This window comes from Corticium candelabrum, chromosome 4 (assembly GCF_963422355.1).
Source record: "Corticium candelabrum chromosome 4, ooCorCand1.1, whole genome shotgun sequence".
NCBI lineage: Eukaryota > Metazoa > Porifera > Homoscleromorpha > Homosclerophorida > Plakinidae > Corticium > Corticium candelabrum.
Genome location: NC_085088.1, coordinates 7,825,980 through 7,843,498, shown reverse-complemented (window position 1 = coordinate 7,843,498; position 17,519 = coordinate 7,825,980). Strand labels below are relative to the sequence as shown.

General features: G+C 41.0%; 1 protein-coding gene across 1 annotated transcript in view; it reads left to right on the top strand.

The window, feature by feature from the left end:
- LOC134178554 (splicing factor 3B subunit 3-like) overlaps positions 1-17,519 on the top strand; it is a 63,208-nt gene that overhangs the window by 13,763 nt on the left and 31,926 nt on the right. Inside the window, exons 6-13 of the mRNA XM_062645426.1 lie at positions 3,566-3,628; positions 3,685-3,765; positions 3,865-3,968; positions 4,028-4,193; positions 5,578-5,673; positions 8,092-8,164; positions 10,332-10,483; positions 16,007-16,111. Of these exons, the coding sequence (XP_062501410.1) occupies positions 3,566-3,628; positions 3,685-3,765; positions 3,865-3,968; positions 4,028-4,193; positions 5,578-5,673; positions 8,092-8,164; positions 10,332-10,483; positions 16,007-16,111 (840 nt within the window). The remainder of the gene's footprint in view (positions 1-3,565; positions 3,629-3,684; positions 3,766-3,864; positions 3,969-4,027; positions 4,194-5,577; positions 5,674-8,091; positions 8,165-10,331; positions 10,484-16,006; positions 16,112-17,519) is intronic.

Genomic DNA, 17,519 nt, shown 5'->3' with positions numbered 1-17,519 from the left:
AAGGACAAAACAGATGCCCAAGTGAAGTAAACTTTGCCAACTATTTGCTGTTTTCTTAATTTTCCTTTGACTTGGCAGCATATCCTGCATTTAAGTGTGCATGAGAAATATTTGATTTCGCCCAGGGATGAGTATGACCACATCTAGCAAACGTTTCTTTTTGTCCTTGAAATTATACACTAGGTGCTATATCTGGTCTTTGTTTACTGTGAAACTGCTGTGTTAATTATTTCTGACAAAGGTAGTCCAAGGACCTCAACATCTGGTAGAAAGCATCTAGGACTCTGTCATGGTTTGAGAATGGGACGACCACCTGTTGTGCACATTTAGGCATGATGTCCTTGAGGCTTTACACTCTTGTACACAAGTGTTGAGTTTGGGTAGAACTAGCATATCCACCCCAAGCCGCATAAACAAGCAGTGTGAAACTGAGCATTGCTAAGGGTACATTGCTGTGAACTTGGGAAGTAGGGATCATGGTCATAAACATGTGACTGGAGAAATTCTATAATTTTGTCTTCTGCAAACCAACTCAGGCGTGACTAATTTCTTGTATTCTTTTGAAAGACCTTTCAATGTCAGAAGTAGCTTTGAGCAGAATTAGATGTTTCATGCATGTCATCCAAAGCTGTCTTCAAGTCATCAAACATTCGACTGTCGTTTACAAGATGATTACACATATCAAAGCATGAGGCATTGTTGGCGTATTGGCAAATTTCTGAGAGTACCTGCCCAAGAACCCAGATAAGCAGCAGAGGCTAATCTAATCTTGAAGCCTTACTAAGACCAAATCCTTCTTGTCTAATGCTCAATGGTACCTGATCTAACTCTATTTCATGTAGCTTGCATTCAACTACGGATTGAATGCAATAGTGAATGTTTGATCATGCTGCAAAGTAGCTGCTTTAGTTAACAAGATAAGGAGAAACCATAGCACTCCTTGAGAAAGTTTCCCCACCTCTGGTCATCTTTAGACATGACTTGGATACATAGTCTCCTATGCCAACTGGCGTTCCAAGAATGACAAATCTGTTAGAATTTACTTTTGAAGGAGTGTATGCTTTACATTTTCCTTCCTTCAGCTGTAAACCGATCTTGTTGAAATCTTTTTTGATGACAGAATAAGCAGCAAATACTTCTTCCTTTGGGCCCATCGGTATTGTATCATCCAAATAGCTGGGACAAGATTTTGAATCAGTATTATTGCTGATTGGGACGAGGATAGGCTGCAAAGCTAATGAAAAGAAAGGGACCCAGTTGGTCTCTCTGCTGAACCTCTTCATGAGAAATTTTTTTCTGTTTCTACTGCAGTTAATGTTTCTGTAGCTTGGTCCATGAGACTATGACTTGTTTCAGTTGTTTGGGAGTTTCTGTGGTCTGGTAGTTGACGATGACGTTCAGCGCTTTCCTGGTGGTCATTGATATCTACTTGGCATGCTGGCTGAGTCCACGGTCACCGTAATGCCTGCAATCTACATCGAATTGGCTAGTCATTGATCGCCGTGTGGACTACACAGAAACATGTACTTTGCTAGGCTCACCCGTCAGGTTGGTGGGTGCCCAGAAAGGGTAAAGACCCCACTTGCCCATCATCGTCATCGTCATCATAATAATAAGGAAGTCGGACTGAATCAGAGTTGAACGCGAGGCTGCACAGGATGGAAAGCCTGTCTCAGATTTGTGATCTACTCGGATCCTTTGTAAAGTCATGTCTTCTTTCTAGACAGCCGTGATAAAGTACTTCTGAAGCAGTGTTTGCTTCCAGTACTTGTAATAGACTTTACAAACCAGACAGACCTGGTTGAGGACGACATAGAGAGTTCTTGTTCTCTGGCCATGATGGCCTGGGTTCAATCCCGGGTGGCAACAACAATATAATGAAACGAGCTTGTTGGTTCTTTCTCACTATCTATTTGGCTATGTCTGTGAGAGTACACTTGTTTTTGTTGTTGGGGAGTTTCTGTGATCTGGCGTGGGGATCGTTGGCAATGAGGATCAGTGCTTTCCTGGTAGTCATTGATATCTACTGGGCGTGCTGTTCAGAGCTGGCGAAATCGTCGTAGTGCATGCAGTCAATAATTGATAAGCCAGTTACTAGCATCATATGGATTACATGGAGACATGTACCTCTTTGGCACTTACCTGCTAGGGTAGTGGGTGCCCAGTTGAAGGTAAAGACCCCACTTACCCTACTTCCTTACCCTACTTAGAAGGTAATGACGACAAGAAACTTGTAATGTATTTCAATGTATTATGCTGCATACATATAACAACTATATCAACAACTAGTTAATATTAATAATAATAATAATTGTTTCAGTTGTTAGGGAGTTTCTGTGGTCTGACAAATGGTTTGTTGACTATGACGTTCAGTGCTTTCCTGGCGGTCATTGATATCCACTAGGCATGCTGTCCGAGTTTGTGGTCACTGTAATGCCTGTAATCTATATTAAATTAGCTAGTCATTGATCGCTGTGTGGACTACACAGAAACATCTAATCTGCTGGCTGGTTGGTGTGTGCCCAGATGGGGTAAAGACCCCACTTGCTCATCATGGAAGGGCATAACGACACACACACATATGCACATACATACACAGAAATTATGCTAAGTACAGCTAAGAAAGCCTTTCATTCTAATTCAACACTTTTGAGTTCTTTATATGAAAAGGAGCACAATCCTGGTATTACATCAATTCTGACCTTGGTAGATCTCCATATTGCAGATGTTCCAAACAAATTGACAGTACAATGCAACAGTTCTAACAACTTCTCTTTTACTGTGGAGAGCACAATGTAAGAAAATCTGTTCAGCGATAAGTTTTTCACGACCTTCTCTGACCCAACCTTCTAATCTCTCACGAATTGAGTCACATGATTTCATACCCAAACGTTTGCGAATTGCCTTTCTCCATGCAGTATCTAATGTACGTCTAACCATTCCTTTATCAAGATTCCACAGATGAGCTCTGTAAGACAACACTGGAAAAGTTGTCTATCTAAGATTGTAATAAGTAGAGGTGAATTCAAGTAGCACTTTGAGATAAATGGGTAGAGCTCATGGAAATTGGACATAATTTCTTGTAAAATGACTTCATGCTTTACAGTATTGAAGCATTTGTTGACTCCAACTCGATTATAACTCATTCTGGATGACTCTGTAGGCCCATTTGGATGAAGTGAATCAACATTTCTGCTCCTCCTAGTGTAGAGACACCATGTTTAGAGGTGATAGGAATGTTGATGTACCATCTTTTAACTGGTAGGATGCAGCCTTAGCAGTCAAACATCTGATACATCTCTCAACTGCAATTGAGTACGTGGTATGGTCACAAGCATTTACATGCAGTACCACAAGTGTTTGTAAATCAACATAGGTGGAGGCTTTTCCTGGTTGATTTTGGAATGATTTTGAACACTGCAGATTTTGTTTGGATTTGTAAATAACAAGCTGTTGTAATGGATGAAGAAGCTTACACATTAATGTACTGGTATTATAGTATTATTATTATTATTATATTATTGCATTTTATTTGAAGTTGTGTTTAGAAAGGATTTGTGTTTAGAATGATTTGGATGATGCAGAACGAGGCATGTTGTTTGTTTGTAGTGCCACACACAAGACCAAGGTCTAATGATCATCACTCTACTTGTCTTCTTATGTTTTATGCTTTTTGTCTGTCAGACTATGTTTTTTATTTTGGCGCAGACAGAGCAAGGTGATATCTTCAAGATTACGCTGGAGACATCAAAGGAAGAGGATTTGGTGAGTCTAGAGATAAAAATTATCGGCCATATTGGCTGGGATGTGATAAAGACAATGTTTAGTGGTGCAGTTTATGTAGTAATTATGGTCATTGTGCAGGTATCAGAGATTCGGCTAAAGTACTTTGATACTGTTCCTGTTGCATCAGCTATGTGTGTTCTTAGAACTGGCTTTCTCTTTGTTGCGTCTGAGTTTGGCAATCAGTATGTCTTTGGTTTATTGTTACACTTACACTCTGCATTTCACTATCACTTCGTTGCAGTGCATTTTATCAGATTGCTCATCTTGGTGATGATGATGATGAAGTGGAGTTCTCTAGTGCAATGGCTTTGGAGGAAGGAGAAACATTTCACTTTGCTCCACGTGGTTTGAAGAACTTGATGCTAGTAGATGAAATAGAAAACCTATCTCCAGTCATGTCATGCCAGGTAGGTTAGATGCTAGAGAATATATTAAGATTCTCAGTCAATTAGTGTAAGAATTAATACTGATTTTGTTACAAAAATGATTATTTTATTCACTTAACTTAAAACAATAAAATGAATAATAGATTAGTGTGATATATTATAAGTTTGTAAGCATAAATGATGCATTGGCAGTTACCCTACTGCTCCTAATGTTTTCAAGACTAATTCTTTTTGAGACTCCAAAATAATGTGAATTTTGTACAAATCCTAATTTTTTCGAGGTTTTGATGTCCAATATAGTCATTTTCTAATTAAATTTTATTTGCTTATTTATTCTTTCAAACTGATTCAATTCTCAAAACAGTCCACTGACAAGATCACGTGATCTCTCAATGATGCTCAGCACAATACTACGGCAAGAGTTTCTACTAGTTTACTCTCCACAGAAGTGGTATATCACATGGGAAATGGTAATAGCGTTTTGGTTTGAAACCGGAAGCTGTAGTCTAGAAGAGAAGTCGCTTGCTTTTTCGCCGAGTTGGCATCTTGTGCTGCACCCCTCCGTCTATCATCTATTCTTTACGATGTTTCATGCGCACGTACAAAACCCAAAAGCCCGGACACCTGACAGTTTTGAGACCAAAATATTATTTTCTGTTATGCTACTATTTTTTCGAAGGCAAAATTTTAAAAAGATTATTACTCGAAAAACATTGTAACAGTAGGGTAATACATCAGATCTTTTGTTAAACATTACAAAAATTGCTAGATTTAGTGGTGTGTGTGTGTGTGTGTGTGTGTGTGTGTGTGTGTGTGTGTGTGTGTGTGTGTGTGTGTGTGTGTGTGTGTGTGTGTGTGTGTGTGTGTGTGTGTGTGTGTGTGTGTGTGTGTGTGTGTGTGTGTGTGTGTGTGTGTGTGTGTGTGTGTGTGTGTGTGTGTGTGTGTGTGTGTGTGTGTGTGTGTGTGTGTGTGTGTGTGTGTGTGTGTGTGTGTGTGTGTGTGTGTGTGTGTGTGTGTGTGTGTGTGTGTGTGTGTGTGTGTGTGTGTGTGTGTGTGTGTGTGTGTGTGTGTGTGTGTGTGTGTGTGTGTGTGTGTGTGTGTGTGTGTGTGTGTGTGTGATGTACGAGTGTGTGTGTGTGATGTACGAGTGTGTGTGTGTGATGTATGAGTGTGTGTGTTTGCGTGTGTACACATATGTTTGCGTGTGATGTACGAGTGTGTGTGTTTGCGTGTGTGTGCATGTGTGCGTGTGTTTGTTTGGGCTTGAATGGAAAATCATTGTGTACAGTAGAAGAGTTGTCTTCATAACTATTGATACAAAATTTAGAAAGTAAGTGTGTTGTTATCATCAATAACTACTGATATTTGTACCAAGTCCTTCATAACTTTTATGAATTATTTGTAGATTGCTGACTTGACTAATGAAGACACTCCTCAGTTGTATGTTGCTTGTGGTCGTGGTCCTAGATCATCACTGAGAGTGTTGAGACATGGATTAGAGGTTATGAATTATATAATTGTATATTAGTGCACAGGTTTGTTTGTTTATGCATTGTGTGTGTGTGTGTGTGTGTGTGTGTGTGTGTGTGTGTGTGCATGTGTGTGTGTGTGTGTGTGTGTGTGTGTGTGTGTGTGTGTGTGTGTGTGTGTGTGTGTGTGTGTGTGTGTGTGTGTGTGTGTGTGTGTGTGTGAACCCTCCAAGAGGGTACCCATGGGACTTTGTATTTCCGGTAGTTCTTTGGCCATGGGGAGGAAATACATGTTAACTTCAGGCTTGGCAAGCTAAGGATGGTGTGACGATATGATGCGCTCGCCCAGCAACCTGGTCATCTAACTGTGTATGTACTACTACTTGGAGAACAGAGCACGAAACTTCTGCGATGACAATTTTAGGTGTGTGTGTGTGTGTGTGTGTGTGTGTGTGTGTGTGTGTGTGTGTGTGTGTGTGTGTGTGTGTGTGTGGTGTGGTGTGGTGTGTGCACGCGTGCTATAGCTCAGTTGGTTAGAGAGTCATTTTAGGGTGATTATATTCTGAGACCCATCAGGGTTACAAGTTCAAGTCAAAATGATGGCGAGCTATGGTGTAATTTCCTTGGGCAAAAAACTCACAAATCGTCTTTCTCGACTCAGAAGTATAAATGAGTACTTGGTCATTGACTGCCGGCGGCAAAGACCCCCGACTGTGACAAAGTCCATCAGCCGCTGGGGTCCTGGTTGGACTTCAGGTGCCCACACCACAGTTGGTATCACAGTCGGGGCTCTTACAAGTACCTGGCTAGGCTCCAGAAGATTGATTAGCACAGCCCATAGCTCCTGAGTAGCGCACAGAACCCAGCCAACTGACTGGGGACGTGATTGTGTGTAACAGTAGCTCCTTATCCATTGTGTGTGTGTGTGTGTGTGTGTGTGTGTGTGTGTGTGTGTGTGTGTGTGTGTGTGTGTGTGTGCATGTGTGCGTGTCGGTTTGCGTGTTTTACTGGAGGGTGTTGACATGGACATATTTGCCACAGATAGAAGGATTCTTAAACTTTCTTCAAGAACATTTTGGCTACCAACTTCTGGCAGCTTGACAACTGTCTGTGCATAAATGCGTAGTACCTAACTTGAGGGTAGCACGTAATCGAAGTTTTGTGTGGTCCTTTTGTATGGCCTGCTATTATTAGCAAAGCGTTACAAAGACAGTTGCTGTCACGGAGCACACAAACTGGTGTTAGTGTGTAGGATTCATTGTTGTCTATGTACACTTAAACCTCCCTAATCCGGACCTCCAAGACATCTCTCTAGACCGGACACTTTTGCCCAGTGCGTATCAGGTCTTGGGCCTCCAAGGGTAAGCATTTTGGCAAGAAACTTCCCTCTAGACACTCAATTCTCAAGCTGTCTTGACTATCACGTGAGAACGCATATGTAACTTTTGTAACTGCAGTACAGAGTACACATGTACATTACAGTGTAGTACAAGTGTATACTTTACACACATACTGTATGCAGGAATGGTATGACGGTTACCTAACCTTGCATTAAAATAATCTGGGATTCCATGCATCTAACGCGCGTTAGCTATCTCTATCTTCTGAACATTTCTAGAATCCAGACAGTGGCTAGTCCCATACTGTCCGGACTAGGGAGGTTTGAGTGTAGTATTATAGTTATGTTTTGTGTTGCATTGCTATTCTCGGAAAGTGTTGCATAATTCCCCCATGCCTCCTTGTGGCAATGGTAGGGAGCCTCCAAGTTCTGCAGCAAACAGTTTTTAGGTTGATTACTTCACAAGTTTATGTTAGAGCTTGCAGGAGTCCAGTTGATGACCTCTGATTTTTCTACAAGTGTATGTACCTCTCTGTAACACATTTGCAGCCATATTTCCAGACCTATTCAGTATGCGGATGCTATTGCTAATTTGTAGGGAGGAGTGTGCTATAATTAAGTATCGCAAAGGCAGATCGTCCTCTTTTGTTGGCGGTGGCAACCATACAAAACATAATGATGTGACGTCTATGGTACTGTAACCTGCTCATCTGCATCCAAGTGGCTGTATCTACTGTGGACGGATATGTTTCGTTTGATCTGGCAGGTTTGTGTTACCATAGTGGCTGGTTGATATCCAACAAACTGAAGTTTGACCATGACATCAGGATGTTTTGGTCGGACAAATGTCCGATTTCTAACTGTTATGATCCCCACTGCATGCTTGTGTGTCGTCTATGTTCTTGTATATACCACAATAATTATTGTTGTGTTAGCTTGATTATTGCTGTGAAGTTGACTGTAACCAACAACCAGAAATGTACTGGCTATAGTATGACCTGCAGTTGTTTGCAAATGTTTCTACTTGCTTGATTGCCTGCTTTTCGGGTTTATGCGTGTTTGTGTGAAATTTTTGTTTTAAAACAGTTTGTGACTGGTTGTGTATGCATAGGTGTCAGAGATGGCTGTTTCTGAACTACCAGGTCATCCTAATGCTGTGTGGACAGTGAAACAAACTGCTCATGGTGAGTTTGTGGTGATTTTGTAGAGTCATGCACTTTGCAATTATAGTAGGTTTACCTGATGTGTGAGCCTTTCATATGTGGAAACATAGTTTGGTTGCAATACTCTTTTTGGTTCTTGCATGTTGGTGTAGAACCTTATGAATGACAAGCTCCAATGCCCGGCTTCGCCCGGGGGACAACTCATGCCAGGTGCTTCTCCTTTCCACTTCATAGCACCGCAGTTGAGACACACGTTTGTCATAGAGCCATTAGAACACGGAAGTGGAGGAGAGACAGGTCGCCTTTATGGGTAGAGATTATAGCTTTTCTAAACGTCTTTGTTTGTGACTGGCTGCAGCTGCGGATGAAAAACTGTCTTCCGTCTCTTCGGAGGCATTGTAAAAACAACGAAAAATGTCGCGTATACACTTGCAATTGTATATCACTCTCGGATATTGTGCAGCTAGTAGACTGTAATGTTTTGGCACAGTAGACTGTAATGTTTTGTCAGTAACCGTTTACTGTCACTAATTAGTAAGTGCTTTTACCGTTTAGTTCATTAAAGGCATATCAAGTGCGTTGACATCTGTGACGTCTTTATTTTGATAACGTAATTATAAGCAGTGTGAACCATCCTCTAGAGACATCGTCACTTCTCTCCGCTGCAGGGAGTGCATACTGTTCGATGTCAGGAACGGGCTGTTTAAATTTGGTAGAGAACTAAAAGTCACATGCAGTACTCACCCGGATAATCCGTTCACTGTATGTAGCAAAGTCACGACTCGTACCGACTCTCGTCATTTCGACGGTCCCGCTGAACTTTGTCTCTTCGAAGACGTTGCTGGCGTTTCGGGGAACAGGTGCATCAAACACGGCAGCTCTTCGACCCTCGTAGACTGGCAAACGACTGTGGGTGTATTTTTCAAGACCCGGATATCAGCAAAATTATCTTCTGTTTCCCAGCGTCGCCCGCAATAAACGACACGCTCGGGGCATACCGTCCAACGTCGGGAACGGGCAGTCTAAATTCGGTGGAGATACGATGCGTCGTTCCGGAGATATTCGCGTGCAAGCGGAAGCGAGTGCGATCGGCAGGAAATAGCGTCGTCGTGGGAGAAGTCAGGAAGACGACCACAGTCTCACTTTCGACCCGAATGAATTCGGCGTGCGCGAGCCAAATTCGGCCGAGATCGGACTCGCCGTCTTTGAGAAATGCTCGTACGGACGGACACACAGACAGACAGACACCTCTCCTTTATATATATAGATGTTTTTAAGTTTACGGTAGTTTAGAATGCTGCTTTTAGGCTGTTTAGTAAACATTGTTGAAATTTGATGCTGGGAATTTCTGCATGTCATTGTTGGAAACCTCAATGTTAACTGTGAGATTGGACATCTGCATTGAATGTGAGAACTTTGAATTGTTAGTTTGGTGGAAATCTAGTTATGGGAATTCTACAGTTCATAGCAGTCAGATGTTTTTGGTACAGTAGACCCTCACTTATCCGACCCTCTTTGGGCAAGCCACGTAGGAATAGGGATCGGATAAGTACAAGAATGGATAATTGAAGCGTCGGAGTTTCAATTGTACCTCGGAGTTCCAGTCTGCTTTTTTTGAGTTGCAGTATGTACATGGTCTGAACTCTGAATGAACATGTACAATACGCTAGTGATAAAATGATTGCACGAAGACATAATACGTGTACTATAAATGCAAACTACAATCACCAAACAGTTGAAACTAATCCTAGAACTAAGAAGCCTCCATATCTTTCGGCATCATCACTGCACGTTGTCAAAGTACGATTTCACAAATGGGCTTGTGACGTCATTTCCGCTCATGAACGCTGTCGGATATGCAAGGGGTTGGATAAGCGAGGGTCTACTGTAGTACTCCTTTAGTGCTTTATTCGTGCTGAACAAAACACTTAACTACTAATAACTTTAACTGACTTGCTTGGATAGGAACAGATTAAGTGGTATGTGTTATTACCCGAGGTGCGGAAGCACTAGACCAGCGACCAACTCACCACGCCTACTGCAAATGCGTTCATTGTCACAAGAGGGGATGCCACCAATTATCTAAGTTGAGGATTGCTGTGATATATATATCACAGCAATCCTCTTGTATTGTAATCTGGTATGTTGTATGTATATCTCTTTGTTTCAGATGGATTCTTTGTTTCAGATGATTATGATTCTTACATTGTTGTGTCCTTTGTGAATGCCACCTTGGTGCTTTCTATTGGTGAGACAGTAGAAGAGGTGACAGACACTGGCTTTTTGGGAACAGCACCCACACTTTCGTGCTCACAACTAGGAGATGATGCTTTGGTTCAAGTAAGTGTCTTCATATAAGAACTGAAGTTTGTACGAAAAATTTAGAGACATGAGCATTTTCTGTATTTTTGCTGTTTGTGTTATTGATGTACCATATTACAACCTCACATAGAAGGGCATTTGTATAACTGATTGTTTGCAGAAAGTGTGACCATAACGTTGTGCAATGAAACAGATGTGCTCTTATTGGCTAGATAGCCTGAGAGACCTAGGCCTTAACATGTTTATGGGTGTGCAAGCAGCAATGGTGGCATGCATGTAGGTATGCAAAGGAGTTACTGCTGGATTTTCTTAATGATTTCAAGACAAACAGGAATGGTCTCTTTTCACTCTACAGTAGATCACAGTGTATGATTGAAAAAACAGTTACAGCATGAGAGAAGAAGTCATCAATTTAAGTATCACTGATCAGACGTATGCACATAGGGTCATAGGGTGGAAAACAGTTTGTAGGCAAAATTGGTACAGTACATGCGCTTTAGTAAATAGAAGTTTGACACACAATAGATGTGTTTAGTGGGTATTTGTTTTGATGCATGTAGACTACAGTATACACATGGGCTACCATAATGAGTTATTTCCTCACTTGAAAGGGCGTGTTCTTTTACCTCGTTATAGGGCAGACTGCTAACTTCTTGCTGTAACAGCATGGTCTGTCAGTGAGGGAAATATGGTACTCATGAAAACCATCCCTGGCCTCAAGACCGTTATGCTCTTGATTACTGATAACAATAATTTGGAAGTGTCATTTTCTTTAGTTGCTGACAAGGAGAGAGAGGAGAGAGGGGGAGGAGAGGAACACTGTTTCCACTTTCAGTGATGTGTTTGATTTAGTTTAGATTTCTCGTTGGTGATCAACCTTTTACCGTCATGCGCATATTTATCTAAGGAGTGTTTTCGTCATATTAGTTAGTATCTGACACCGTTTGATTAATCTGCTTGTTTTAAGGTTAGAGTGGAAAATTCCAGTGGGGATCCAAGAGAAATGTGTGCATATGCTGAACTGCAAATGACGTGGCCATACTTTTCTTAGGTTTTAGTGATAAAAAGTTAATGCTTGGAATGAGATCCTGCCATTCTGGGGGGAACTTTGTCCTTACCGTAATATTGTCGCAAATAAAAGCCGACCTCGAATAATAGCCCAATATTGAAGACCTCATGCTGCATACAAGTTGGTTGTGTTAGAAGCTGGTCTTTTGTTCAAGATACACAGCAAGCGAGACGCGTGCGGTCACGTGCATGTGTTGTTGTGTACATGCAGTGTTCAATGACACCAACAATGATGGCCAAAATTCAGCTAACGCTCTTGAAACTGGCATCTCATATGTCTTAACGAATCTTGCTTTTTCAAGTGGTATATGGTTGCCATGTCCATACCTTAGCATGTTTGAATGGCATATAAGCCTGTCTTAAATATAGCCTGAATTCCAATTCGGCTTATATATACAGAAATAAGCAAGGCTTTTATTTGCGAAAGTACGGTAATCTATATAATTGCACTAAGACCACTTTTGCCTGTCCCTCCGTACTCATGCCGGGTGGTGGCCGGGCGGACAGATGAATCGCACGATGGGTGCGATTTTGACTGGCTACCACGCACGTGCACTTTGACTCACTCTGACTGGGCGAGGAACTCTTCTTGAGGACTCGACTCAGGTGCGACTTCCATTCGATGTGCTAATGCAATATAGATTTGCTTAGCAATATAAATCTGCTTATACAGAGAAGGAATGACGATTTTGCTATGGTAACGTGTGAAACAATGCACCTTTATATATGCGCTCAGTTGAGTTCCAGTTTTGCTATCCAGTTCGCTCTAAGTGGGATACTTGGGTGCTGAACAGTTAGTCGCCGTACTGTTAGTCGCCAGGTAATTGAACAACGTGTCTATACATACCTGTCAAATTTATGTCATCAAATACATGATGTAGTGTGATTAGTGTCAACACTTATGTCTTTAAGACTTCTAAAACAGTAAAATTACAATAGCAGATTATGTGCATATCAGATCATCAATCAGAAGCAGTGGTCAGACAAGAACTTGTCAAAGCCGTACACGAAACTGAAACCGTTAATGGTACGACTTTGTGCCTTCTTTAGAGTTTACCACCACGTTTCTGAACCGTTGCCATTATCACACGAATAGGTGTGCAGAAATGACACAACAAACAGCAACAGATGCATATATTCACTCCTTGCGTAATTGATGCCTTCCTATTGGTGTTTTTTTGACATGATTATTATAATATTATGTGTAAGCGTTGACAGGTATGTCTTTGAGACTTAGATTAGTGTTGACAGGCAGACACAATTTCACAAATGTGTGTTTCAATTACTTACGTCTTGACACTGATGTCTTTTTGTGTTAGACAATTGCCTCTTGCAATTACGGTAAATGTAAGCACCTGGTGACTAAAGCTAGGTTTACAATATGACGCTGGCGACGCTCAAGGACGCTGGTGAAGACACTAGTGATGACGCTCAGGCAGGCGTCATATTGTAAACACTCCCACATTGCGTCACGAGCGTCGTCAGCGTCACTGATGCTAGAGTTGATTCAAGTTCAACTCTAGCATCCAAAGTGCTCTAGCGTCTACCGGAAGCACGTGCCAAATGTTGGCAAATCAGAGATCAAATCCGGGAGTGAAATAACCGGAAAAAACTATGGAAGAGTTATATGCGTACCGAAAGTGTATACGTGTAGGTACCGCAGCTTGCGGCAGATTAAGTCACCGTAGCTTAGAGATGAGAGGCGCAAGAAAAATGCTGGGAAAAAACGTATCGAAAAACCGAGCTCCGAGCAGCAGGCTGCCAAATAACGTGGAAGCATCTCTGCGACAACTTGGGGAGGGAGAAACTCAGGAAATGAAAACCAAATCACAGACTTTTGTATATGATTATGATAAGCATGCGCGTAGTGGCTCGTCGCTGACGCTCATCAAATGATATTGTAAATGGTTCAGCATCATCTTGTAAACCTAGCTTAAGTGTACTGGCAACTAACTTCACACGATTAAAGCTCGGTTCATAGTATTGGCACTGACGCTCGTCAACATCAAAGACACTGCCTGCGTCAAGGCGGCATCCTTTGATGTTGACGCTGATGCAGGAATAGGATTCGTTTCTATTCCAGCGTCAGTCAGCGTCGTACTGTGAACCGGGCTTAAATGTCCCATGACTAAATTTTGGCGACTAAGTAGCAATTTAATCTTCATCTTAAGGACTTACTTAGATTTAACTAGGCAGGTTTCCATTGTAGACATGAGCACATTGTAGATACATGATTTTGGTGTGAATGGGCTTGATGGTTGTTTATATTGCCGTCTGTTGTCTGTTACATTGATTTTGTTTAACTTTGGTGACAACAGTGTCAGCAGCCAATGATTATCATGATGTAGTGGGCATTCGTATCAATACTGTTTTACCCCACATTTCTGCCATGTCCTTACAAGTGGAGTGAGTTTACCAGAATGATGTGGTTACTTGCCTGGTAACTACACATGGTTGCTGGTAGCTGGTGAGGTTGCTGGTAGCTGGTGAGGTTGCTGGTAGCTGGTGAGGTTGCTGGTAGCTGGTGAGGTTGCTGGTATAGGATGAGGTACACACTCCCAGGCATTGCAAATTCGAGTTCTCTTGGATGCACAGTAATTTTATCGTCACAAAGGATGCTATGTGGACAAGTGATCTTGAAGAGAAAACCAGAGATGATGATTATGCAAAGTTACAAGCTATAGCTATAGTTATAGCTATGAGTATTATGAAATAGGACTGGACATTTCTGGTACCGCAAAGAGTATTGCTTCCTAAGGTACTGTGTTCAGGAGAAGGTGGAATGAAAAAGCAAGATCGTGAGATGATGAAGTGAAAACAACATGCCTAATGTTGTTGATAAGAACACAGATTTCACTTGCCATAACTTCATTGCATCTTGGATGATAGATAACTTATGACATGCAGTGATCATGACCCTGCAAGTAATATCTGGTCCAACCAGTAATTTTGCCTTATACTGACATACCGGTAAATCTCAAGATATAAGTGCATCTGGTAACCCTCATTTTGTAATGACTTGCTGGAAGATGTGGGTAGTACAGTAATATACTATGGAAAATCAAGGCTGAAAGTAACTTCAGAGATAAAGCACGTCTCAACTCAGTCTCCGCCAGACATTCCAGGACACACTTTGTGACGTCATTTTAAACAGTTCTTGTTGACAACCGCGACTGCAAGAAGGAGCAACGGTGAACCAGCCACAACAATGCCAGACCAAGAGATGTGTTTCATCCTGACTTCCTGCAGGGCCGACCTACGTCTTTGGTGTGACCGTTAGGAATTCCCTACAAGCATCATATCTCCTAGAATCAGTCACCCAACCAGGAGCAGCAGCTGCTGGAGGAGACTCCGAGAAGATTGCACAGTATGAAGATGAAGTTAACGCAGCTGGATGTGATTTCTATCCTCTAGTTGTAGAGACACTGGGAGTTTGGTCTCCTAGTTCTTTAGAGATTGTAAAAGTTATAGCAAGAAGAACTGTTTTAACTACAGGGACAACGGTCTCTAAAGCTATCCAGCATTTACTGCAACAACTTTCTTTTAGTCTTTGGCGGTATAATGCTAAACTGATCTTGGACAGACTAGCCATCTGTAATGTTGACAATGTTATGGGGGTATGTGTGATTTGTTTGCCCACTGTAGTGGGTAAAATATAGTATAATATATATATATATATATATATATATATATATATATATATATATATATATATATATGTATATATAGGCATTGCTCCTGTCTCACTGCCTGCTTTGTTTAACTGCCGGGTGGCCAGTTCTTATAACACTATTAGCCACCAGGCCTCAAATACCCAATGGGGCACTGTCTACTCTACTAGACATGTGAATAGCATGTTTGTGAGTAATTACCAAAACATGGATATTAAGCAACTGCCACATGTCGAGAAATAATGGAGAAATGCTGTAAGCAACGGTCATTTGACCTGTCTTAGAAGCTGAAGGCAATTGAGTTCGCAAAGAAGAACTCTAAAGAAGAGACATCAAGGAAGTTCAACGTAGCCACAAGATGAATTTGAGACTCAAATACGCTTAACTGACCAGTAACCTGTTTTGTGAATACACTTGCACTGATTAATCACAGAAGGCAATAACTGCCAGCCTCGTTAACCACTTGCCTCGTTAAACCGCCTGTCTCAATTAGCTGCCCGGTTTCAGAAAATAAGACAACTAGCTTCCCAGACTGTAGTATGAGGAAGTACGGTATATACTTGTTTGCCATAACTTTATAAGTTTCCATTAAAAGATACACTTAGATGTCAGTTAAAATCAATTTAGTGTAGTTGTTTATAGAACAGAAACTAAGTTGGATACCAATCAAAACAGTTTTCAACTTTGGCTCCATAGAATGATGTTTTTGCTTTTTTGTGTTAGTGAATTGGTAGGTTTTATTATTTAACATAACAAGGACATATTAATGGCAATATTATTTTGATTCCTATTTTGATTGTAGGTGTATCCTGGTGGTATTAGACACATTCGATCTGATCGACGAGTTAACGAGTGGAAAGCTCCTGGGAGAAAGTCAATAGTGAAATGTGCTGTCAATGAAAGGCAGGTGAGATAGCTATTGTAAATGCAGTGCTCATGAGTAGTATATACATAAAGTAAAGTAGAACCTCACTAGTCTAGACATCATTGTATAATGCCCAGCAAAGAGCTGTTCAGATGTTTTGAATTTGTTTGGATTACCAAAACAAATTGGCCTCAGGGAATTATGATTCATTCAATGCCAAATTGCTCATCGAGTACAGTGTATGAGTTTGCTTCTAGTTCCATCATTCTGGCTGATTGACTGTCACCTATAGTCAGTGTTTTATGTAGACATTTTACTTTCTTGCTCTTTCATTTGCCAAGCAACAAACTGGAAATGTACTGGAATTTCTAATATGGTTTAGATTAGCAAGTTTCTACTATATATAGACTTGCAGAACTAGAAATGGTTATTGTATGCCTATTGGAGTTTTTTAGCAATCAGGCATACTTGCAGTGCATATAGCTGAGAGATTGCTTTTGAAAGGAAATGAAACCGAAGGAAGTTATTAATTAAGAAAGGGTTGTCTATGATTATTGATATTTCCTTATATGTACAAAGCATATGTTGGGTTAAGAAGGAATGGTAGTTATTTGGTTTGGAAGAATAACATGATAGCTGTTGGTCTTATCATGTCAGAAAGTCTTCTTCAAGAGCTGTTGCTTTTATGCACTCTTTGTTCATTCCATGTCATTGTGTTTCAATAGTCAAATTGTGTGGACAGGTTACTTGGTAGATTGTTGCTGTGCTGAACAACTGCTCTTATTGATCTGATGTTGTTCAGGTTTGCATGGCAGCTATTAGTAGCTAACCAGCACTCTACTGACGTTTTCATATTTAGAGCCAAATCTTTCTCCTAAAGAAAGTGTTGTGCAATGTGCAAGTAAACAGAATTTTGTAAGTTTATACGGTAGCAGCTTTGAACTGGACAGTGTACTATATTTTCACAGAAACTCACATAGCCTGGAGTTCAGTAGTTCCAACATAACAGGGGGTGTATGCTTACATGCATGCATGACTTTTGTGTGAAACGTACATAGTGTAATATCTGCAAGCATAATGACCAGCAAGAAGGCAATGTGTTGAGAGAATAGGCTTGTTGTTTTTGTCATTGGGTAATATCATTTCCATTCCAGTGCTACAGATATGGAAGACTCTCGTGGTGAGGATGAAGTGAATCACCACTACGCAGTTCCTGTTGCATGAACCTCTAAGCTTGTGGCATGTACAAATGCCAATTCTCAGTTCAGTCTTTGGAATCCGTTTTTAGTTAACATAAAGTCAGTACGATGTGAAGACATTTGTTGCAGACTTGCTTTGCTACTAAATTGGTATGGAGGGATCTGTACAGCAAAGTTTCGTTTTAAACTAGCTATTAATAAGGCAAATTTTGCAACTATAAAAATTAAAGTTTAACTAAGGTTATGGTTAT